Source organism: Dermacentor andersoni, chromosome 1, assembly GCF_023375885.2.
Source record: "Dermacentor andersoni chromosome 1, qqDerAnde1_hic_scaffold, whole genome shotgun sequence".
NCBI lineage: Eukaryota > Metazoa > Arthropoda > Arachnida > Ixodida > Ixodidae > Dermacentor > Dermacentor andersoni.
The window spans coordinates 20,654,152-20,678,456 of NC_092814.1; the positions used below are offsets into that span (position 1 = coordinate 20,654,152).

The following is a 24,305-nucleotide window of genomic DNA, read 5'->3' on the forward strand; positions in this document are numbered from 1 at the left end:
CTTTAGCCCGCTTGGGGCAGCAGAATGATAGATCACGGCACCATAGTCCAATTGGGATCGAATCAGGCTCTTGTAAAGGTTCATTAAACACTTCCTGTCAGTGCCCCATGTTGTGCAGGATAAAATTTCCAGCAAGTTCATTGTTTTTTAAGCATTTCACCTTGAGATACCTTCACTGCTATCTTAATACGGCACGCTTCTGCTAAGGGTAGGCGAATATCTTAGCTGCGTTACAAGCGTCGGCGTATAAATAGGGTACACTTGTAACGTATCAGTGTAAAAGTGACCACTATCGTTGCCGCTCGTGATTTGTTGCGTGCCCACCAGTGTAGACAAGAAGAATCGAAAGGCGCCCTTTTATGTTGTTGTTGACCAAAACCATTATGAAGCCTACAAATAATAAAGCCGAGGCAAGTTTGGTTGTAGCTTTTTTTTTTTTTTTTTTCATGGAAGTGCGAAAAGTGATGAAAGGAATAAAATGGGGCATCTCCTTAAGAATGTTGGGTGCGTGCAGACCACTTGGTATGTCTTCAAGAGTCGTTCGCGCCACATTCGACAGATGGTAAGCGTGATCATCATTAGCTAGACTTGGCACACGACATATCGCTGCGACAAATTCAGGATGCGATCATTACGTGGGGGAAAAAAAATAGAATTTTGACAACAAAATTCGGGGTGCGATCATTATGCGAGTAAATTAGTTAGTTACAATTTTATGTTTGCTCTATGGCCCTACCCGTACCTTTTCTCTATCCCGCGTGTTTGTTTGCTTTTCGGAAGGGTTTTTCAACATTTTTGAGAGTTTTACAGTGCACACAACACTCATGGGGGCGTGTCAATAGTTGATCGAAGCGCCACTGTTCCATTCGCGGCGGCACCCTCAGAACGGCGGCGCTTGCGGGGAGCATTGGTAGTTCATGAAAGAGCAGACACCACTCACGTGTTTCTCGTTCCCTGTAGCTCTTAGCTTTCTCTATGCTCTTAGCACTCTTAGTTTGACCAAAGGCATTGGTTTGACGCGTTCGGCTTGACTGCCGGCTACGTGCTACTTCCATGCTTCCTCAGCCGTCATGAGTGCTCCAGGCCCACTAATCATTTGGCCCACGTTCACAGCAGTGTTCAAGAGGGCTGCCATCCTTTACGCCGAAGAAACAAATCACTGCGCAGCGGGCCGCAAGTTCGATGTTTCTGAACGGGTGGTGCGAGAGTGGCGACTGCAGTGAAGCGAAATTTTCACCTGTGACGGCAAGTGAGGAATTTCTCACGTGCTGAAGTCTGGACACTTTCCGGAGCTGTAGGCCATGCTTGCGGCGTACGTCGCTGAAATGCGTGATCAGTCCCTGCCAGTGAAGTGCGACATGGTCATGAAACAAGCCCGGACCTTCGCCTTTTAAGCACATGCTCCGCCGTAAGTACAACAAGTGGCTGGTGGCAGAAGACCGCGAACTTACGCCAACCAAACCTGTCAAAAGAGCCTCCCTGACGGCTGTGTGTGGTTGGGTGCATTCGGCGTAGGCTGCTGTTCCACAAGATGTCGTAGTGCAGTCGTTTGCCAAATGCGGAATTTCACTGGACGACGACGTGCTGTGGGGCCGTAGCAGCGATGACGATGGCAGCACTAGTGAAGGCGAGTAGTCCAGTGTCCATGTCAGCTACTAATAAATTTTCGTTATCGAATGCGCCCTCGAGTATGCTCTTCTTTTTTATTTATTTTTTCCAGTCGCACACGATATGGGGGGGTCAACTTACATTCAACTCAACTTACAATTGTGTAAATACAGCAGTGTTTCCACTTTTCGTCGCGCAAACATGGCGGTGCGTCATCTCCATGGGGCAGCCCGGCAGAACAACAAGCCTCGATCGGAACAACAGCCTCCAAGCGGCCTGTGTGTTTGCACGTGAAGCCACATCAACATCATCATTTCGGCGCCGTGCCAGAGAGCGTTGTGGCGTCGTGCAATCAAGGACTCGCGTCATGCTGAAGCTCGGATAAAGAAGACGCCGGGTGCTCAGCATAGAAGAAAAATTAGACATTGTTTGTGCTATTGAATGTGACACGAAGAACTCGGCGCTGGCACTCGACAGGGATCTGCTGTTCACTACGGTGTGTGTCATTTGGAATGTGAAGAAGGTGCTTGGCAGCGCTGCTGCAACCGTGAAGAGATGTCGGCTACGAGGTTCGACTTTTCGCCATCGTTGCCTCTGTTGTTGCCGAAGTGTCGACTTGCGAGAGTGATGAGGACAACACGGAAAGCGACAGCACAGGCGATTCAGGCCCGACAGTGGCAGAAGCTGTGCGTTACATCAGCCTCATGAATGCAATCGTCGCAATGAGACCAGCACCCCGCAATAAAAAAGGTGCCCAGCGAGTTTTGCAGCGCTACCGTGCGCGTGCACGGAGAATACGTAATGACAATGAGGAATCTGCCATGCGAGTGTTTGCCGAGAAGAAGGGGCTGGCTGAAAAGCTGGCTCGCAGCTTCAGTAAGTTTGAGACCGCTGTCGTCGCTCCTAGGCCGCGGCAGCATCAAACGAAATTAACACTTCTGTCACACAAAGTGAATAAATACTGCATGCTTTTTCCCCCCTTTCATCACTCTCTCAGAATTCCGTTTTTGACAGGTAAGCGGGCGATCTCATGCTATTTTGACTATTTAGGGCTTTTGCTTTTGTATGTACTAGACTACCGTTTAGTACGTACTTTTTCCGAGCTCTGGCCAACTACGGTTTAACAAGGTTTCACTGTAATGCCTAAGAACTTGCACTCTTTGTTCACAGGTATTTGTTGCCCATACATTTCGATATTGGGATCTGCAATGAGCGCTTTGTTTCTTGTAAAAAGCACACAGGAACTTTTGTTCGGGTTCACTTTAAATCTGTTTTCGTCTGCCCATTTGGCCACTTTGTTCAAGCCCTCTTGTACTTGCCTCTCACACACTGCAAGGTTGCAGGATTTGAAACCTATCTGTATGTCGTCTATGTAAATGGAATAAAAAATGGCTGGCGGTAATGAAGCACGAAGCGTGTTCATCTTCACGATAAAGAGCGTGCAGCTAAGCACACCTCCTTGGGGTACACCAGTTTCTTGTATAAAAGGTTGCGACAATACATTGCCGATTTTCACATGGAAGGTACGTTTGGACAAATAGCTTTCTAGTATGTTTAAGATATTTCCACGAATGCCCATTCCCAACAAGTCTCGCAAGATTCCATATCGCCACGTTGTGTCATACGCCTTCTCCATAACGAGGAATATCGATAGGATGAAATGTTTATGTACAAATGCATGACGGATACTTCCTTCAATGCGCACAAGATGATCAGCCGTGGACCGCCCTTCTCTGAACCGCACTGATAGAGATCAAGCATATTGTTCAGTTCAAGGAAATGCATGAGTCAACGATTAATCATATTTTCAAACAGCTTACACAGGCAACTTGTAAGAGCTATCGGGTGATAACTTGCCACCAAGGAAGGGTCAGCTTCAAGACGGGAATAACAATACCTTCCTTCCATGAGTATGGCAGGTATCCGCCAGCCCAGATAGAGGTGAAAAGTGCCAGAAGTGTCATCTGTGTGTCAGTGCGTAAGTTTTTAATTATGTCATACGATTCTATCAGCTCCCGGTGCAGAGCTTCTACATGTGCTCAAGGCACCACAATATTAAAAGGACGGTTGTATGGTTCATCCGGACGGCATTTACGATCCAGTGCATTAAGTTCAGCTAATTGTTTATATTTGAGGAATGATTTTGTGTAATGTGTTGAGCTTGATACATGCTCAAAGTGTTCGCCCAGAGCATTGGCCTGGTCATCCAAGGTAGTCCCTTGGTCGTCAACTAAGGGCAATGGGTGGATTTGCTGCTCTTTTAGATTTTGTAGGCCTTTAGACTCTTGGGTGTAGGAAGTGATGCCCGAGAGAAACCTCTCCCAACTAGCCCTCCTTGCCTGTCTCCGCGTGTGCCTTCCCTGTGATTTTACCAATTTAAATTCCATGAGATTTTCTGCTCATTCCACCAGGTGACCCATCTTTTACATGAGAGACCTTGTGTTTGTGGAATGGACTTTTCAGCTGCATTGAGTATAAAACAAGTAAAATATGTTACTGCTTCATCTATGCTAAAATCAGTGATAAGATGTCATGATAAGTAAGTGGATTCCTTAAAATAATTCCATTCGACAGAGGCTAGTTTCCACCGGGGGGCGTGTGGAGGGCATTCGTGCTGATGTATTAAATTTAACATTACAGGGAAGTGGTCACTTCCATAGGGGTTTCTGGTTACATGCCATTGCAAGTGAGGGAAAATTGAAGCAGATCCAATCGACAGGTCTATTGATGAGTATGAATTATGATGAATATTATAATACGTTGGCTCCTTCTTGCTGAAGAGGCATGCACCGGAGTTTACAAGCAAATTTTCAATAAAACGACCTCGCGTGTTCGCATCGCGAGTCTCCCCACGGTGTTGTGGGCGTTAAAATCGCCTACGAGTATGTAGGGGTCCGGGAGCCAATCAATTAGGTTATAAAAACCACTTTTTCCAAGAAGATAATTTGGGGGTATGTACTATATGCAACACACACTGATTAATTCATTAAAAAGAATTATCCGAACTGACATTGCCTCAAGGGGCATCTGAAGGGCGACATGATGACAAGCTACTGACTTGTCGACAACTATTACTACACCAAAAGCCAGACGAGGCATTCGCCTCGTTGCAGTCCTTATGATAAATTGTGTACTGACGAAGAAAGTTTGTGTCTGTGGGTTTCATATGTGTCGCTTGAACACACAGCTACTTTGGGTGATTCTTGTGCAGAAGTTCTGTAATGTCATCTAGGTTATGAAGAAGTCCTCTAGCATTCCATTGTATTATTTGTGTCTCCATGATGATAAATGTGTTTTGTGCTGTGTGTTTTAAGAGACCGAGATTAGCTCACGGGCCCTTTCCAGGTGCTGTGATGCGAGTTTTGTCTTTTTTGGAGCGATCAAGAGGGGCTCGCTGCTCCTTAGGTGCTGGTGGCGCCTTCTGGCTGGTTTTTGTGTCCACTGCCTCTTGTGAGGCGCTGGACACGCGCTGGGTTTGACCTGAAGGCCTTGTCTCGGCAGACAAGACCTTTGAGGCCACCGTCTTGGAGGTCGATGGCCCCTTCTGCTGGGGTGGCGGAGCAGCACTAGCGGCAACCGCAGGGAGGGCAGATGGCTTCACTGCCGGCTCATCCCATGTGGTGCCGTCCCTGACGCGCCACTTCGGCAAAGCTGTTCTTTGGCAGGTAGGTTACCTGCCTGCATCCTTCTTTGAATTAAATATTCTCTTTTACTTTTATCGTCACAATTTCTTTTTCTTTCTTCCAGGATGGACACAACCGCTAGTACCCGGCATGCTACCCATCACAGTTTGCATAGTGGAAAGAGTTCTCGCAAGCTTCAGAGGTGTGTTCATAGGCACTGCATTTCACACAAGTTTGGCGGCCTCGGTAACTCTGCGAACTGTGGCCGAAACGCTGGCATTTAAAACATCGAAGGGGATTCGGCACGTATGGCCTAACGCGAAGGCCAAAGAAGTGTGTTGCCTCCACCGGGGGGGGGGGGGGGGGCCTTGAAGGTCCAAACACCTGGCATCGGCTCAACCCCCAGGATCCCCCTTTCCCCAAACATGGCTAAGCCGCACACAGCTACACGAGAAAGGGTCCGACCCTCGTGTGCTCACGTACGTGGTGTCACAACACACCAAACGCCTGCTCACGCAGACGTCCCTGCGGCGGAAGAAAGCAGCATATGACTAGCGTGCACAAAACCATGGCTATGCACACATCAATGCCCGATGACTTCGCTTTCTTTCGCGCAATATGTGGGTGCTTGAACTGCTGTAACGTGCAATAGCCACTCAACTACATGAGAAGCATGTTGAGTCATTGCTAACAGAGCTGGTGCACCACTCAGCGATGTCGTACATGAATGGTATGCTAATTATTCTGGGTTCTCTATTGACTGCTAGGGAGAAAATAATAAAGTGCCTGTAATTGGCTGCACAAAAAACACAAGAAGTAATGCTTCTATCCTGTGCACACTGCACTGGCCCCCTAATTGGTTATGTTGCTGAGTGTGTCTGTTAGTGTGAAATGCTGCTCATACTTGCGTCATGTCAGTCTTACGTAAACACATATGAGCTAGAGATTTCCCTGTGACTAGCGTGCAGCGTACAAAACATAGAAAATATAGTGTACTCATATCAATCATAATATGCTAAGAGCACACGACTATTGTGGTGACAAAGCAGGGTAAAAATGCAGCACAGTGTGTATGGTGGTAGCATGTGGCATGAATATGAAACTCGTTTTTAAAAAAGTATAGCGTACTAGGTGTCATCTATTACCGTTCATACAGTGCCTCAAGCCTCTAAAATAATGTATATAGTTGCGCAGATGTCGCAGAAAAAAGCTTGGCAACTGCATGACGTTGCAGCTGCACTGAAGTAGATCCTGCAGCACCGTTGAAGCATACAGTGCCACAGGGTGCTCTCGATAAATTACCTCATTGGTACAGTGGAACTCCGTTCATACGTTTTTCACCGGACCGGGGAAAAAAAACATAACAGCCGGTAAAACGCAACAGTGAGGAAAGCTCCGAAAATGAATGAAAAAAGTGCAGCTTCAACTATAGTCAATTTATTTCCACAGAGTGCACTTAGGACTTAAAGAAGTCCGGAACGGTGGCTTGCCGTTTCTTTCACTCGCTAGAAATCGCCACACGTTTCGCAATAGCCTGGAAGGCCGCATTGCTGTCAGTGTCGCTGTGAGGTGCGACGTACCTGCGGAGGAGGTCCAGAGCCGCGACGGCTTCTCCAAAGCTAGGATTTGGCAACTCCCCAGCATCATGCGGCTCGTGCTCCTCGTCGCCATCACAGTCCGCGGCTTCACTCGCGACCGAGTTCTCAATGATATCGGCGATGCTCTGACACTCTGACGTCACAACGGCAGCATCCACGGCGACGTAGTCGTCGTATGCGACTCCCATGGCACCCAGTGCATTCATTGCCTCAGCTAGCTCTTCTACACAAGAGGCAGTTTGTAACTCTTCAGCTTCCGTGGCAGCTTCCATCTCACAGTCCACACGAAAGCCACACCGGGCGTAGCAGTGCTGCGCAGTTGACACACTCACTGCAGTCCACGCCGTCGGCATTGTAAATGTCACGAGGGTCATACCCCTTAATTATTCCAGATAGGGTGGCCTTCCAATCATCCACTGCTTCCATGTTGACACTCGCTGCTTCTCCACTTACCGTCTTATAAGCAATGCCGTGCCTCTTCCGGAAACGGTCGATCCAGCCATTGGACGCCGGTGATGCCCAGTTTGTCGGCTATGTCCATCGCCTTCTCGCACAAAATGCTGCCGTTGAAGTTGACACCGGCAGCGCGAGCTTGCTTGAACCAGGTAAGAAGAGCCTTGTCGAGGTTTCCATACTTGGCGCCATGAGCCTGCTTTGCTTTCGGGCCGAAGAGCGCAGCATTCCCCTCTATCTCGGCACGCTTCGAGCAATGCTGTTAAGAGTCGAGGGTGAGAGACCAAAGCCCTTGGCAATGTCGACTCTCTTCCGCGCTGGCTGCCTGTCGACTGCGTTTAATGCGTCCAGCTTTTCCTCGAGGAAAAGCGCCTTCCGCTTGCGCGACGCCATCTAAGCACAAGTTTGACGTTCACGAGGCTTAATGCACAATGACGATAGCACGATAGAAGAGGAGTCGACCCGTCCAACAACCATGCGGTGACCGTAATCCCAGTGATGATAGTGAGAGCATTTTTCACGAATGGCCACCTAGTGGCGGCCTCTCGAACTGGCGTGCGGCTTCTTGCAGCCACTTCCATAGCCAAGCCCGGCCAAGACTCGTCAAAAGCCAAAATGGCGGTTGGAGCGCGTTGCCTACTTTAGCCCAGGCGGGTTCGGGGTGCTAAGTTGCGACGTATCATGCGGGAACATTTTCACAGCTACTACGTAACAGCGGGGTTCCTTATACATTGGATCCTATGGAAGCTATGCCGGGATTGGATGAAAATGATGTAGCAGCCGGGAAAACACAGCAGTGAGGAACGTAACAGCAGGGTTCTACTGTATATTTTTGTGATCTGAAATGTAATCAAATTAAAGAAGACACACTTTCCGGCTTTCAGCTGTGACCTGCTGCTGCCCACGCTGTTTCCGTAGTACCCTCACCATCATAACAAAAATGTGGTGGCCGCCTCAAGTGCTCCTGTAGAACCAGCCATCGCAGGAGACTGACAATCGCAGTCTGGCTGTGACCTGCTGCTGCCCACGCTGTTTTCGTAGTACCCTCACCATCATAACAAAAATGTGGTGGCCGTCTCAAGTGCTCCTGTGGAACCAGCCATCGCAGGAGACTGACAATTGCAATCTGGCTGTGACCTGCTGCTGCCCACGCTGTTTCCGCAGTACCCTCACCATCATCATAACAAAAGTGTGGTGGCCGCCTCTAGGTGCTCCTGTGGAACCAGCCATCGCAGGAGACTGACAATCGCAGTCTGGCTGTGACCTGCTGCTGCCCACGGTGTTTCCGTAGTACCCTCACCATCATAACAAAAATGTGGTGGCCGCCTCAAGTGCTCCTGTGGAACCAGCCATCGCAGGAGACTGACAATCGCAATCTGGCTGTGACCTGCTATTGCCCACGCTGTTTCCGCAGTACCCTCACCATCATCATAACAAAAGTGTGGTGGCCGCCTCTAGGTGCTCCTGTGAAACCAGCCATCGCAGGAGACTGACAATCGCAGTCTGGCTGTGACCTGCTGCTGCCCACGCTGTTTCCGTAGTACCCTCACCATCATAACAAAAATGTGGTGGCCGCCTCAAGTGCTCCTGTGGAACCAGCCATCGCAGGAGACTGACAATCGCAATCTGGCTGTGACCTGCTGTTGCCCACGCTGTTTCCGCAGTACCCTCACCATCATCATAACAAAGATGTGGTGGCCGCATCTAGGTGCTCCTGTTTTCACCTTGTTCGCGTCTTGCTGAGCATTGCCCAGTCAGCCGAACCAAGAACCTATTGGCTCCCTCCCGCAGCTTGCGCAAAGAAGCCAATGGCGACCGAGAAATTCGATCCCAATCTTGCTCAATTTGCAATCGAAAATGCGCAACACGACACCCGTATTAGACTTCCGCAGAGTTGTGCTATTTCAGCTATACTTTGTTACCTTTTATGGAGTAGTCGCTTTTGTCAAATTATCGCATATACGAAATTTTTCTGCCCCCCCCCCCCCCTCCCCCCTTCATCTCATTCACTTCGTTACAACGAGGGTTTACTGCATCTCCAAAAGTCATGAAGGTCACCCCAAAGTACTTGCCCAGCTGTGTAGTCTGCGCACCGTATTGTGTGCCACGTGCTGCTCAAACACGACGAACTTCGCATTGCAGCGTGCGAGCTGTTCACTTAGACCATGTCACTGTTTCGCCGGTTTCACAACAATATGAGCGAGCCAAGTGGAACGTGGAAGTGAAAAACCATCACGGTGGAACAGGAGGAGGCTATTGGAAAGGCTGTTACATCAGGTGCTAAAAAGTCGCAAGTTTCACGGGCTGGAATGTCTATTGCTGTAATAAAAATTCATCACATAAGCAGCCACGGAGCATCGGAGTTGCGCCTACCCATATACTGCAGTAAAGGGCAATAGTCAATATTCTTAACAAAGTAATTTTGGCTTCCCTTTCAACTTCGCTATAATGAGGTTTGATTGTAGTACCACTACTCATGTTTATCACTGTTATGGCCACAACAAAAACACATTATCAGGTGCTGACGCAACGCATGCTTGGAATACAAAAATTTATGCAGCGTAGAATGCAACAATACGAATGCATGACATCCTGCCCCGATACTGCATTTGCCAGTTTTGGTTTCTGAAATCGGGCAACATGTAGCATAAGATTTCAGAGGCCATGACCAGCTGAATTCACTGCTACCATTGAGAACACTGCTCCGCTTCGGTGGCCGCTCTGTTGCACAGCACCTGATATGAGAGGCGCGTTCACAGGCAACTGCATGTAATTCGACCATTTGAGCATCTGCATCAACGGCGGCTTATATTTATTGCCTCTGTATTCCTTCGCAGCAACAGTTAAATTTCGTTATATTGAAGTTCAAAATACATGGTGTTGTATAGACAAGTTATAAAAATTAACTACTTCGTTATATAGAGAATTTGATGACAGTCGAATCGCGATAATTTGAACTCAAAGGGGTCTGAAAATGTTATCGAATTAAAAGTTTGAATTAAAGGAAGCTAACTGAATGGAGGACTTTCCTGCAGTGGTGCATGTGCATTGAGCTAACACATGAGTGGGAAGTTCCACAAGGTTTATTCACACGTATTCACAAATTACAGTCAGTTATTAGGCGTATCGGTGCTCGTACTGTGATAGGAGACGGTGGGTGCCCACGTGTATAATAAAATGAAACATATGTCCCGTGACGATTGCCCCTTCAAACTTTTGGTATGCTTCACCGCGTAAGACTGCCGTATTGGGGCGAAGTTGACTTTCATGAACCGGCATTATGTAAGGCACCGTCCTATACGCACTCCGAAGACATTGGCAAGGATTACAAAGGCGGGGTCGGCGTTATTGCTAACAGCAGCGAATTGTTTCAATGAAAAACACGGCACCGAATAGCAAGAACCTTGGTAGCGAACGTCGAAGTACCTAGGCCTAGAGTTGCCATGGTGTGGCTACGGCTGCCAGCGGATCTGCGTGCGAGAGCGCCGGTTCGAGGCAGCGCAATAATCAAAATGGCGGTGGTGCAGGCTTCGATTAATGCCATTTCGGACCTGCGGTCACGGCAAAAAGTCCAGAAAGTCGAATGGCAGTGCCGCGACACTAACAGAAGTCTCTAACCCATCACGAACAGAAGTAATGTGATGTGCGCCTGCACACGGCCTCCACACAAATTTCCGCCACGGCTTTTTCTTTTCTTTTTCCTCTATGGCGGGGTCTGAGGAATGTTAGTTGGAGGTGCTGCTGCGTGATTTGGCTCGCTGCTAAGAGCATTGTCAGAGTGCAGTACGTTCTAATTAACCCTTGCAAATGCATGCGCATTCGAATTACCGGGCATTTTCGCCCATTGGAATACACATAGCTTTGACAAGAGAACAGCATCAGTTCAAATAAACTGAAAGTTTGAATTAAACGTGTTCAAATTAACAAGATTCGACTGCATAAAGAAGTTTGTTATATCGAGCTTTAACTGTATGACAAAGCAATTTGTCGAAGAGACTAGCATGTATCACAATGGTAAAGATGACACTTGAGGAAGCCTCCTCTGTATTGGAAATGTTTTTCAGGGTCAGCCTGGTTAATCTGCATAGAGTTAGTGCCTACTGAGAAAATGGTAGCAGGTTGTCACCTAAGTAACGTCACGCTGCAGGTCAGAAAAAATTGCAGACAGCCTGACAACAACATTGAGGAAGAAAAAGACAACCAGTGCTGGACCCATAGTTGTGAGAAAGGAGCCTCCGTCTCACAGGAGAAGACAAAACTCCCATTTTAAGGGAAATGACATTTGAGTCTGGCCTGTGCTATGACTTTGACGTCTACCAACATCGCAATAAACGCATGTACGGCCACCGAGAAGTGTAGAAGAGAGTGAGAGAGAGAAAGAGAGAAATATAAAAGAGGAAATGTGATGCTGCAAATGTGTATGAGCTTGCTTCGCAGGGACAGAAACCTGAGCCAATTTCCTCACTGATACTCATTTTGTTTCATAATTCACTGATAAAGCAAAATCACTCATTTGCACCGACCGTGAGAATAGGCTCCAGACATGCAAGCTGATGGCTGAGAAGAGTTTAAAAAAACAAGGATGGGGTCCCATTGATTATTCCAAGACATCACGTGGAGAAAAAGTATGATTGCCATGAAATGGTACAGGGTGACTATCATGCTGCTATCACTAATTGCATGTGTGGACCCAGTTGCTGCAGTAAACAGGCCAGTATCTTCCTCAAGTCCCCAGCCATCCTCTCCCAGTACAATTGCTCTATGGCAAGTGCTAACTAGCTGGATAAAGTGTGTTTCAGCTACTGATTTGGCATTTACTCAAAGCGGTGGTACATGTAGGTACTTTAACTGGCACAGTAAAAATAGCCACTATGCAGGCTGGTGCAGTTTGGCAGTTGGCACAACAGAGAAATTGACTGTGGGGCAAGAGCGCTAGGCAGCTTACCAAGGATGTGTCTCCTGTGAACGGATGCTTGAAGTTGGCTACATCAGGGGTGTTGTACTTTTTGATGCGTGCCAGGTCAGCCTGCCGAGCTGCATCCAGTAGTGCATGTCCTTTGTACTCATCTGCACCAAGAAAAGAAAAGCAATGTAGTCCAACACGAAAACGCTCCTCATGAAATACATATCAGGCTCCATCAAGGATTAGCAACTGAACAGAATGCATCAGCAGAAATGCAGAGCTCAGATATATTAACAATTTAACAGGAACGAGCGAGTACATGGCCGAAGTATAACTGAAGGTAGTACAGTGCATGCCGTCAACCAGTCATCACCAGAGACAAGCACGCACATCTGGTTTGCTTACAAGGTGCGAGGATGCTCATCCTACAGTAAGTTTTGCTTCAGTTTTTATTTGATTCTCGTTTTCTCATTTTGCAAACCAAAGAAAATCAAAAACAGAAGCAGAGCTATGGCAGTAGGGCGAGTACAGCGGAATCTTAATGACCGAGTCGAATCCGACTACATGAACCCATTTAAATCGAATTATCCCTTATATCAATTTCTGACCACCGTGAAGTTACAATGAGAATATATAGCAAAAAGTATGATTATATCGAACAAAAATAGCAGCCACTGCCAATATATCGCAGTTCAAACGGCACAAAACTGTCTTGGAATTTGGCTATAACTGCGGTGCCCGGGCACCCCTTACGAAAAGTTATCCTGGCCTGCCCCGCAGTGCTCGCTCATACAGCCAATCAGAGTTCCTCATCAGCTCCTTTTCCTACACATTTGTGGCTTGTGGAGGTTCACATTATTGTTTGTGTTGTTTTCCCACGTTTCCTTTTGTTTTTCCATGACGGCTAGCGCAAAATGGCAGAATCTGCACTAATCGTGAAGTTGGAACTTAAGTGAAAATTGAAATGTTGGTCTCAGAACACGTATTGAAATGTTGGTCTCGGAACACGTCAAGTGCGTTGCTTACTGCTGTCAAAATGCATGCAAAATAAGTGTGCGAGTGATTCAAATCCACATCAGCCAAGAGGAACACTCCCAATGCGCCACATGACTGCAATAACAAATCCCAGCACTAGTTGTCCCATTTTGTGCTCACTTCTTTTGCTTTTATTTATGCATCGTGAAATATGGCACTGTGGCTATCTGAAGCTCCGATTTCTCATGTTTATGGTGATACTAAGATGGCGGCACTGCGTCAATGGAAAGCTACGCTATCAGCAGTGTGAAAGTACTTTCTGTAGCCTGATTTGATAGACAACACTAAAGAAGTGCCATTTTCTCAGATTATGCTACGTATTTCTTCGTAATATTTCACCATGAGATAAGAAAGGTCTTAGGATAGGAAAAACAAAAACAAATTAATTCAGAATAGAAAAGTTTGACCAAGTCAGTCCCTTCATTGCTGCATCTCGTCGTTTTTGGGCGATATGAATCCTTCGCACCGTCCTGAGAAATTCGTATTACGGAGATTCTACTGTGCACTCACACAGTGTGGCCAAGTCAGATGTGCTTCTGATGATGATTGGCCAAGCGCATTCTTGTTAATTGGAATATGAACCTGGCAACGTTTAACGCTAGAACGTTATCTAGAGGGCAGTAACTAGACGGCAGTAAGTAATTAACTAGAGGGCAGTAAATGGGATATAATAGGGCTCAGTGAAGTTAGGAGGCCAAAAGAAGCATATACAGTGCTCAGAAGCGGGCACGTCCTGTGCTACCGGGGCTTAGCGGAGAGACGAGAACTAGGAGTCGGATTCCTGATTAATAAGAATATAGCTGGTAACAGACATCTCTGTAAGGTGCCTTGGGGATGTCTCGTGCCGAAGATGCCCTCTCGGTGAGCGCATATTTCACCCCTCATCTTTTAAGAGGTTCAATACATACAAGCATTTGCCTAGCAAACCAGATTTTTTTTTTTTTCAAGGGAATTTTCCACGTCTCAGTAATTTCTCTCGTCGTATTCGAGTGCTGATTGCCGTGTTATAGTTTGTTAACGAAGCTTTCCCTCAAGTCTAAATATTTTAAGGCAGTTTTCCTAGCCTCTAAAGCCGCTCGAGTTGGCTCTTCTCCTTGAGCGGCCATTTTTCCTAGAAAGTATGCCTTCCAACTACTCCGCCCTTAAACTGGCTCTCTCAACTACTACACGCAGAGACAAAGCAACAGCGCACGCATTAGATCCCATAGATGGGATGAATATTTACAATTAGTATTAGGGTTATAATTATATTCGAGTGCTGATTGCCGTGCTATCGTTTGCTAACGAAGCTTTCCCTCAAGTCTAAATATATTAAGGCAGTTTGTCGTGTGCGTATCATGGCTACGCACGCTTATATCGCATTCCGTTTCTCTACCACGGGTGCGCTTTAAAACCACGGCGCTGCAGTTTTTGCTTTTCTCTTCTTTCTTCTTCTCCGCCCTTAAACTGGCTCTCTCAACTACTACACGCAGAGACAAAGCAACAGCGCGCGCATTAGATCCCATAGATGAGATGAATATTTACAATTAGTATTAGGGTTATAATTATATTCGAGTGCTGATTGCCGTGCTATCGTTTGCTAACGAAGCTTTCCCTCAAGTCTAAATATATATTAAGGCAGTTTGCCGTGTGCGTATCATGGCTACGCACGCTGATATCGCATTCCGTTTCTCTACCACGGGTGCGCTTTAAAACCACGGCGCTGCAGTTTTTGCTTTTCTCTTCTTTCTTCTTCTCCGCCCTTAAACTGGCTCTCTCAACTACTACACGCAGAGACAAAGCAACAGCGCGCGCATTAGATCCCATAGATGAGATGAATATTTACAATCAGTATTAGGGTTATAATTATATTCGAGTGCTGATTGCCGTGCTATCGTTTGCTAACGAAGCTTTCCCTCAAGTCTAAATATATTAAGGCAGTTTGTCGTGTGCGTATCATGGCTACGCACGCTTATATCGCATTCCGTTTCTCTACCACGGGTGCGCTTTAAAACCACGGCGCTGCAGTTTTTGCTTTTCTCTTCTTTCTTCTTCTCCGCCCTTAAACTGGCTCTCTTCACTGTACTACACGCAGAGACAAAGAAACAGCACGCGCATGCGATCCCATAGATGAGATGAATATATATATATATATATATATATAGAGAGAGAGAGAGAGAAAACTATCAGTCATAGCTCTCGTAGTATAGCCCTCTGGGCCGTTTCCTTTTTTTTTTCGAAAGTAGTCCTATTAGGGTTATTATAATTACACGAAGGTATTTCGCCCTCATCAGCAGCAGTCCTTGGTATAGTTATTCTGGCGGCTACCTTCCCACGCTATGCGTGCCGCCATCGCACCTGGTTAAGCTTTTCCTAGACGCTAGAGTTAGGCTTTGTCCGCGCAACCTTGAGCGATCGGAAAGCGCGTTTCCCCCTCTTGGCCGGCGGAGAAGGGAAGCTTCGTTCCGGCCGCGAAGCTCTCCACATCTCTGTAAGGTGCCTTGGGGATGTCTCGTGCCGAAGATGCCCTCTCGGTGAGCGCATATTTCACTCCTCATCTTTTAAGAGGTTCAATACATACAAGCATTTGCCTAGCAAACCAGATTTTTTTTTTTTTTCAAGGGAATTTTCCACGTCTCAGTAATTTCTCTCGTCGTATTCGAGTGCTGATTGCCGTGTTATAGTTTGTTAACGAAGCTTTCCCTCAAGTCTAAATATTTTAAGGCAGTTTTCCTAGCCTCTAAAGCCGCTCGAGTTGGCTCTTCTCCTTGAGCGGCCATTTTTCCTAGAAAGTATGCCTTCCAACTACTCCGCCCTTAAACTGGCTCTCTCAACTACTACACGCAGAGACAAAGCAACAGCGCGCGCATTAGATCCCATAGATGGGATGAATATTTACAATTAGTATTAGGGTTATAATTATATTCGAGTGCTGATTGCCGTGCTATCGTTTGCTAACGAAGCTTTCCCTCAAGTCTAAATATATTAAGGCAGTTTGTCGTGTGCGTATCATGGCTACGCACGCTTATATCGCATTCCGTTTCTCTACCACGGGTGCGCTTTAAAACCACGGCGCTGCAGTTTTTGCTTTTCTCTTCTTTCTTCTTCTCCGCCCTTAAACTGGCTCTCTCAACTACTACACGCAGAGACAAAGCAACAGCGCGCGCATTAGATCCCATAGATGAGATGAATATTTACAATTAGTATTAGGGTTATAATTATATTCGAGTGCTGATTGCCGTGCTATCGTTTGCTAACGAAGCTTTCCCTCAAGTCTAAATATATATTAAGGCAGTTTGTCGTGTGCGTATCATGGCTACGCACGCTGATATCGCATTCCGTTTCTCTACCACGGGTGCGCTTTAAAACCACGGCGCTGCAGTTTTTGCTTTTCTCTTCTTTCTTCTTCTCCGCCCTTAAACTGGCTCTCTCAACTACTACACGCAGAGACAAAGCAACAGCGCGCGCATTAGATCCCATAGATGAGATGAATATTTACAATCAGTATTAGGGTTATAATTATATTCGAGTGCTGATTGCCGTGCTATCGTTTGCTAACGAAGCTTTCCCTCAAGTCTAAATATATTAAGGCAGTTTGTCGTGTGCGTATCATGGCTACGCACGCTTATATCGCATTCCGTTTCTCTACCACGGGTGCGCTTTAAAACCACGGCGCTGCAGTTTTTGCTTTTCTCTTCTTTCTTCTTCTCCGCCCTTAAACTGGCTCTCTTCACTGTACTACACGCAGAGACAAAGAAACAGCGCGCGCATGCGATCCCATAGATGAGATGAATATATATATATATATATATATAGAGAGAGAGAGAGAGAAAACTATCAGTCATAGCTCTCGTAGTATAGCCCTCTGGGCCGTTTCCTTTTTTTTTTCGAAAGTAGTCCTATTAGGGTTATTATAATTACACGAAGGTATTTCGCCCTCATCAGCAGCAGTCCTTGGTATAGTTATTCTGGCGGCTACCTTCCCACGCTATGCGTGCCGCCATCGCACCTGGTTAAGCTTTTCCTAGACGCTAGAGTTAGGCTTTGTCCGCGCAACCTTGAGCGATCGGAAAGCGCGTTTCCCCCTCTTGGCCGGCGGAGAAGGGAAGCTTCGTTCCGGCCGCGAAGCTCTCCACATCTCTGTAAGGTGCCTTGGGGATGTCTCGTGCCGAAGATGCCCTCTCGGTGAGCGCATATTTCACCCCTCATCTTTTAAGAGGTTCAATACATACAAGCATTTGCCTAGCAAACCAGATTTTTTTTTTTTTCAAGGGAATTTTCCACGTCTCAGTAATTTCTCTCGTCGTATTCGAGTGCTGATTGCCGTGTTATAGTTTGTTAACGAAGCTTTCCCTCAAGTCTAAATATTTTAAGGCAGTTTTCCTAGCCTCTAAAGCCGCTCGAGTTGGCTCTTCTCCTTGAGCGGCCATTTTTCCTAGAAAGTATGCCTTCCAACTACTCCGCCCTTAAACTGGCTCTCTCAACTACTACACGCAGAGACAAAGCAACAGCGCGCGCATTAGATCCCATAGATGGGATGAATATTTACAATTAGTATTAGGGTTATAATTATATTCGAGTGCTGATTGCCGTGCTATCGTTTGCTAACGAAGCTTTCCCTCAAGTCTAAATATATTAAGGCAGTTTGTCGTGTGCGTATCATGGCTACGCACGCTTATATCGCATTCCGTTTCTCTACCACGGGTGCGCTTTAAAACCACGGCGCTGCAGTTTTTGCTTTTCTCTTCTTTCTTCTTCTCCGCCCTTAAACTGGCTCTCTCAACTACTACACGCAGAGACAAAGCAACAGCGCGCGCATTAGATCCCATAGATGAGATGAATATTTACAATTAGTATTAGGGTTATAATTATATTCGAGTGCTGATTGCCGTGCTATCGTTTGCTAACGAAGCTTTCCCTCAAGTCTAAATATATATTAAGGCAGTTTGTCGTGTGCGTATCATGGCTACGCACGCTGATATCGCATTCCGTTTCTCTACCACGGGTGCGCTTTAAAACCACGGCGCTGCAGTTTTTGCTTTTCTCTTCTTTCTTCTTCTCCGCCCTTAAACTGGCTCTCTCAACTACTACACGCAGAGACAAAGCAACAGCGCGCGCATTAGATCCCATAGATGAGATGAATATTTACAATCAGTATTAGGGTTATAATTATATTCGAGTGCTGATTGCCGTGCTATCGTTTGCTAACGAAGCTTTCCCTCAAGTCTAAATATATTAAGGCAGTTTGTCGTGTGCGTATCATGGCTACGCACGCTTATATCGCATTCCGTTTCTCTACCACGGGTGCGCTTTAAAACCACGGCGCTGCAGTTTTTGCTTTTCTCTTCTTTCTTCTTCTCCGCCCTTAAACTGGCTCTCTTCACTGTACTACACGCAGAGACAAAGAAACAGCGCGCGCATGCGATCCCATAGATGAGATGAATATATATATATATATATATATAGAGAGAGAGAGAGAGAAAACTATCAGTCATAGCTCTCGTAGTATAGCCCTCTGGGCCGTTTCCTTTTTTTTTTCGAAAGTAGTCCTATTAGGGTTATTATAATTACACGAAGGTATTTCGCCCTCATCAGCAGCAGTCCTTGGTATAGTTATTCTGGCGGCTACCTTCCCACGCTATGCGTGCCGCCATCGCACCTGGTTAAGCTTTTCCTAGACGCTAGAGTTAGGCTTTGTCCGCGCAACCTTGAGCGATCGGAAAGCGCGTTTCCCCCTCTTGGCCGGCGGAGAAGGGAAGCTTCGTTCCGGCCGCGAAGCTCTCCACATCTCTGTAAGGTGCCTTGGGGATGTCTCGTGCCGAAGATGCCCTCTCGGTGAGCGCATATTTCACCCCTCATCTTTTAAGAGGTTCAATACATACAAGCATTTGCCTAGCAAACCAGATTTTTTTTTTTTTTTTCAAGGGAATTTTCCACGTCTCAGTAATTTCTCTCGTCGTATTCGAGTGCTGATTGCCGTGTTATAGTTTGTTAACGAAGCTTTCCCTCAAGTCTAAATATTTTAAGGCAGTTTTCCTAGCCTCTAAAGCCGCTCGAGTTGGCTCTTCTCCTTGAGCGGCCATTTTTCCTAGAAAGTATGCCTTCCAACTACTCCGCCCTTAAACTGGCTCTCTCAACTACTACACGCAGAGACAAAGCAACAGCGCGCGCATTAGATCCCATAGATGGGATGAATATTTACAATTAGTATTAGGGTTATAATTATATTCGAGTGCTGATTGCCGTGCTATCGTTTGCTAACGAAGCTTTCCCTCAAGTCTAAATATATTAAGGCAGTTTGTCGTGTGCGTATCATGGCTACGCACGCTTATATCGCATTCCGTTTCTCTACCACGGGTGCGCTTTAAAACCACGGCGCTGCAGTTTTTGCTTTTCTCTTCTTTCTTCTTCTCCGCCCTTAAACTGGCTCTCTCAACTACTACACGCAGAGACAAAGCAACAGCGCGCGCATTAGATCCCATAGATGAGATGAATATTTACAATTAGTATTAGGGTTATAATTATATTCGAGTGCTGATTGCCGTGCTATCGTTTGCTAACGAAGCTTTCCCTCAAGTCTAAATATATATTAAGGCAGTTTGTCGTGTGCGTATCATGGCTACGCACGCTGATATCGCATTCCGTTTCTCTACCACGGGTGCGCTTTAAAACCACGGCGCTGCAGTTTTTGCTTTTCTCTTCTTTCTTCTTCTCCGCCCTTAAACTGGCTCTCTCAACTACTACACGCAGAGACAAAGCAACAGCGCGCGCATTAGATCCCATAGATGAGATGAATATTTACAATCAGTATTAGGGTTATAATTATATTCGAGTGCTGATTGCCGTGCTATCGTTTGCTAACGAAGCTTTCCCTCAAGTCTAAATATATTAAGGCAGTTTGTCGTGTGCGTATCATGGCTACGCACGCTTATATCGCATTCCGTTTCTCTACCACGGGTGCGCTTTAAAACCACGGCGCTGCAGTTTTTGCTTTTCTCTTCTTTCTTCTTCTCCGCCCTTAAACTGGCTCTCTTCACTGTACTACACGCAGAGACAAAGAAACAGCGCGCGCATGCGATCCCATAGATGAGATGAATATATATATATATATATATATATAGAGAGAGAGAGAGAGAAAACTATCAGTCATAGCTCTCGTAGTATAGCCCTCTGGGCCGTTTCCTTTTTTTTTCGAAAGTAGTCCTATTAGGGTTATTATAATTACACGAAGGTATTTCGCCCTCATCAGCAGCAGTCCTTGGTATAGTTATTCTGGCGGCTACCTTCCCACGCTATGCGTGCCGCCATCGCACCTGGTTAAGCTTTTCCTAGACGCTAGAGTTAGGCTTTGTCCGCGCAACCTTGAGCGATCGGAAAGCGCGTTTCCCCCTCTTGGCCGGCGGAGAAGGGAAGCTTCGTTCCGGCCGCGAAGCTCTCCACATCTCTGTAAGGTGCCTTGGGGATGTCTCGTGCCGAAGATGCCCTCTCGGTGAGCGCATATTTCACCCCTCATCTTTTAAGAGGTTCAATACATACAAGCATTTGCCTAGCAAACCAGATTTTTTTTTTTTTTTCAAGGGAATTTTCCACGTCTCAGTAATTTCTCTCGTCGTATTCGAGTGCTGATTGCCGTGTTATAGTTTGTTAACGAAGCTTTCCCTCAAGTCTAAATATTTTAAGGCAGTTTTCCTAGCCTCTAAAGCCGCTCGAGTTGGCTCTTCTCCTTGAGCGGCCATTTTTCCTAGAAAGTATGCCTTCCAACTACTCCGCCCTTAAACTGGCTCTCTCAACTACTACACGCAGAGACAAAGCAACAGCGCGCGCATTAGATCCCATAGATGGGATGAATATTTACAATTAGTATTAGGGTTATAATTATATTCGAGTGCTGATTGCCGTGCTATCGTTTGCTAACGAAGCTTTCCCTCAAGTCTAAATATATTAAGGCAGTTTGTCGTGTGCGTATCATGGCTACGCACGCTTATATCGCATTCCGTTTCTCTACCACGGGTGCGCTTTAAAACCAAGGCGCTGCAGTTTTTGCTTTTCTCTTCTTTCTTCTTCTCCGCCCTTAAACTGGCTCTCTCAACTACTACACGCAGAGACAAAGCAACAGCGCGCGCATTAGATCCCATAGATGAGATGAATATTTACAATTAGTATTAGGGTTATAATTATATTCGAGTGCTGATTGCCGTGCTATCGTTTGCTAACGAAGCTTTCCCTCAAGTCTAAATATATATTAAGGCAGTTTGTCGTGTGCGTATCATGGCTACGCACGCTGATATCGCATTCCGTTTCTCTACCACGGGTGCGCTTTAAAACCACGGCGCTGCAGTTTTTGCTTTTCTCTTCTTTCTTCTTCTCCGCCCTTAAACTGGCTCTCTCAACTACTACACGCAGAGACAAAGCAACAGCGCGCGCATTAGATCCCATAGATGAGATGAATATTTACAATCAGTATTAGGGTTATAATTATATTCGAGTGCTGATTGCCGTGCTATCGTTTGCTAACGAAGCTTTCCCTCAAGTCTAAATATATTAAGGCAGTTTGTCGTGTGCGTATCATGGCTACGCACGCTTATATCGCATTCCGTTTCTCTACCACGGGTGCGCTTTAAAACCACGGCGCTGCAGTTTTTGCTTTTCTCTTCTTTCTTCTTCTCCGCCCTTAAACTGGCTCTCTTCACTGTACTACACGCAGAGACAAAGAAACAGCGCGCGCATGCGATCCCATAGATGAGATGAATATATATATATATATATATATAGAGAGAGAGAGAGAGAAAACTATCAGTCATAGCTCTCGTAGTATAGCCCTCTGGGCCGTTTCCTTTTTTTTTTCGAAAGTAGTCCTATTAGGGTTATTATAATTACACGAAGGTATTTCGCCCTCATCAGCAGCAGTCCTTGGTATAGTTATTCTGGCGGCTACCTTCCCACGCTATGCGTGCCGCCATCGCACCTGGTTAAGCTTTTCCTAGACGCTAGAGTTAGGCTTTGTCCGCGCAACCTTGAGCGATCGGAAAGCGCGTTTCCCCCTCTTGGCCGGCGGAGAAGGGAAGCTTCGTTCCGGCCGCGAAGCTCTCCACATCTCTGTAAGGTGCCTTGGGGATGTCTCGTGCCGAAGATGCCCTCTCGGTGAGCGCATATTTCACCCCTCATCTTTTAAGAGGTTCAATACATACAAGCATTTGCCTAGCAAACCAGATTTTTTTTTTTTTCAAGGGAATTTTCCACGTCTCAGTAATTTCTCTCGTCGTATTCGAGTGCTGATTGCCGTGTTATAGTTTGTTAACGAAGCTTTCCCTCAAGTCTAAATATTTTAAGGCAGTTTTCCTAGCCTCTAAAGCCGCTCGAGTTGGCTCTTCTCCTTGAGCGGCCATTTTTCCTAGAAAGTATGCCTTCCAACTACTCCGCCCTTAAACTGGCTCTCTCAACTACTACACGCAGAGACAAAGCAACAGCGCGCGCATTAGATCCCATAGATGGGATGAATATTTACAATTAGTATTAGGGTTATAATTATATTCGAGTGCTGATTGCCGTGCTATCGTTTGCTAACGAAGCTTTCCCTCAAGTCTAAATATATTAAGGCAGTTTGTCGTGTGCGTATCATGGCTACGCACGCTTATATCGCATTCCGTTTCTCTACCACGGGTGCGCTTTAAAACCACGGCGCTGCAGTTTTTGCTTTTCTCTTCTTTCTTCTTCTCCGCCCTTAAACTGGCTCTCTCAACTACTACACGCAGAGACAAAGCAACAGCGCGCGCATTAGATCCCATAGATGAGATGAATATTTACAATTAGTATTAGGGTTATAATTATATTCGAGTGCTGATTGCCGTGCTATCGTTTGCTAACGAAGCTTTCCCTCAAGTCTAAATATATATTAAGGCAGTTTGTCGTGTGCGTATCATGGCTACGCACGCTGATATCGCATTCCGTTTCTCTACCACGGGTGCGCTTTAAAACCACGGCGCTGCAGTTTTTGCTTTTCTCTTCTTTCTTCTTCTCCGCCCTTAAACTGGCTCTCTCAACTACTACACGCAGAGACAAAGCAACAGCGCGCGCATTAGATCCCATAGATGAGATGAATATTTACAATCAGTATTAGGGTTATAATTATATTCGAGTGCTGATTGCCGTGCTATCGTTTGCTAACGAAGCTTTCCCTCAAGTCTAAATATATTAAGGCAGTTTGTCGTGTGCGTATCATGGCTACGCACGCTTATATCGCATTCCGTTTCTCTACCACGGGTGCGCTTTAAAACCACGGCGCTGCAGTTTTTGCTTTTCTCTTCTTTCTTCTTCTCCGCCCTTAAACTGGCTCTCTTCACTGTACTACACGCAGAGACAAAGAAACAGCGCGCGCATGCGATCCCATAGATGAGATGAATATATATATATATATATATATAGAGAGAGAGAGAGAGAAAACTATCAGTCATAGCTCTCGTAGTATAGCCCTCTGGGCCGTTTCCTTTTTTTTTTCGAAAGTAGTCCTATTAGGGTTATTATAATTACACGAAGGTATTTCGCCCTCATCAGCAGCAGTCCTTGGTATAGTTATTCTGGCGGCTACCTTCCCACGCTATGCGTGCCGCCATCGCACCTGGTTAAGCTTTTCCTAGACGCTAGAGTTAGGCTTTGTCCGCGCAACCTTGAGCGATCGGAAAGCGCGTTTCCCCCTCTTGGCCGGCGGAGAAGGGAAGCTTCGTTCCGGCCGCGAAGCTCTCCACATCTCTGTAAGGTGCCTTGGGGATGTCTCGTGCCGAAGATGCCCTCTCGGTGAGCGCATATTTCACCCCTCATCTTTTAAGAGGTTCAATACATACAAGCATTTGCCTAGCAAACCAGATTTTTTTTTTTTTTCAAGGGAATTTTCCACGTCTCAGTAATTTCTCTCGTCGTATTCGAGTGCTGATTGCCGTGTTATAGTTTGTTAACGAAGCTTTCCCTCAAGTCTAAATATTTTAAGGCAGTTTTCCTAGCCTCTAAAGCCGCTCGAGTTGGCTCTTCTCCTTGAGCGGCCATTTTTCCTAGAAAGTATGCCTTCCAACTACTCCGCCCTTAAACTGGCTCTCTCAACTACTACACGCAGAG

The 24,305-nt window shown here is 46.3% G+C and overlaps 1 protein-coding gene across 2 annotated transcripts in view; it reads right to left on the reverse strand.

Moving 5' to 3' along the window:
• The window catches only part of Tnks (tankyrase), a 357,580-nt gene that overhangs the window by 238,961 nt on the left and 94,314 nt on the right, over window positions 1–24,305 (reverse strand). For both annotated transcript variants that reach the window (XM_050193320.2, XM_055061240.1), the window contains exon 7: window positions 12,228–12,349. In XM_050193320.2, coding sequence (XP_050049277.1) covers window positions 12,228–12,349 — 122 coding nt within the window. The remainder of the gene's footprint in view (window positions 1–12,227; window positions 12,350–24,305) is intronic.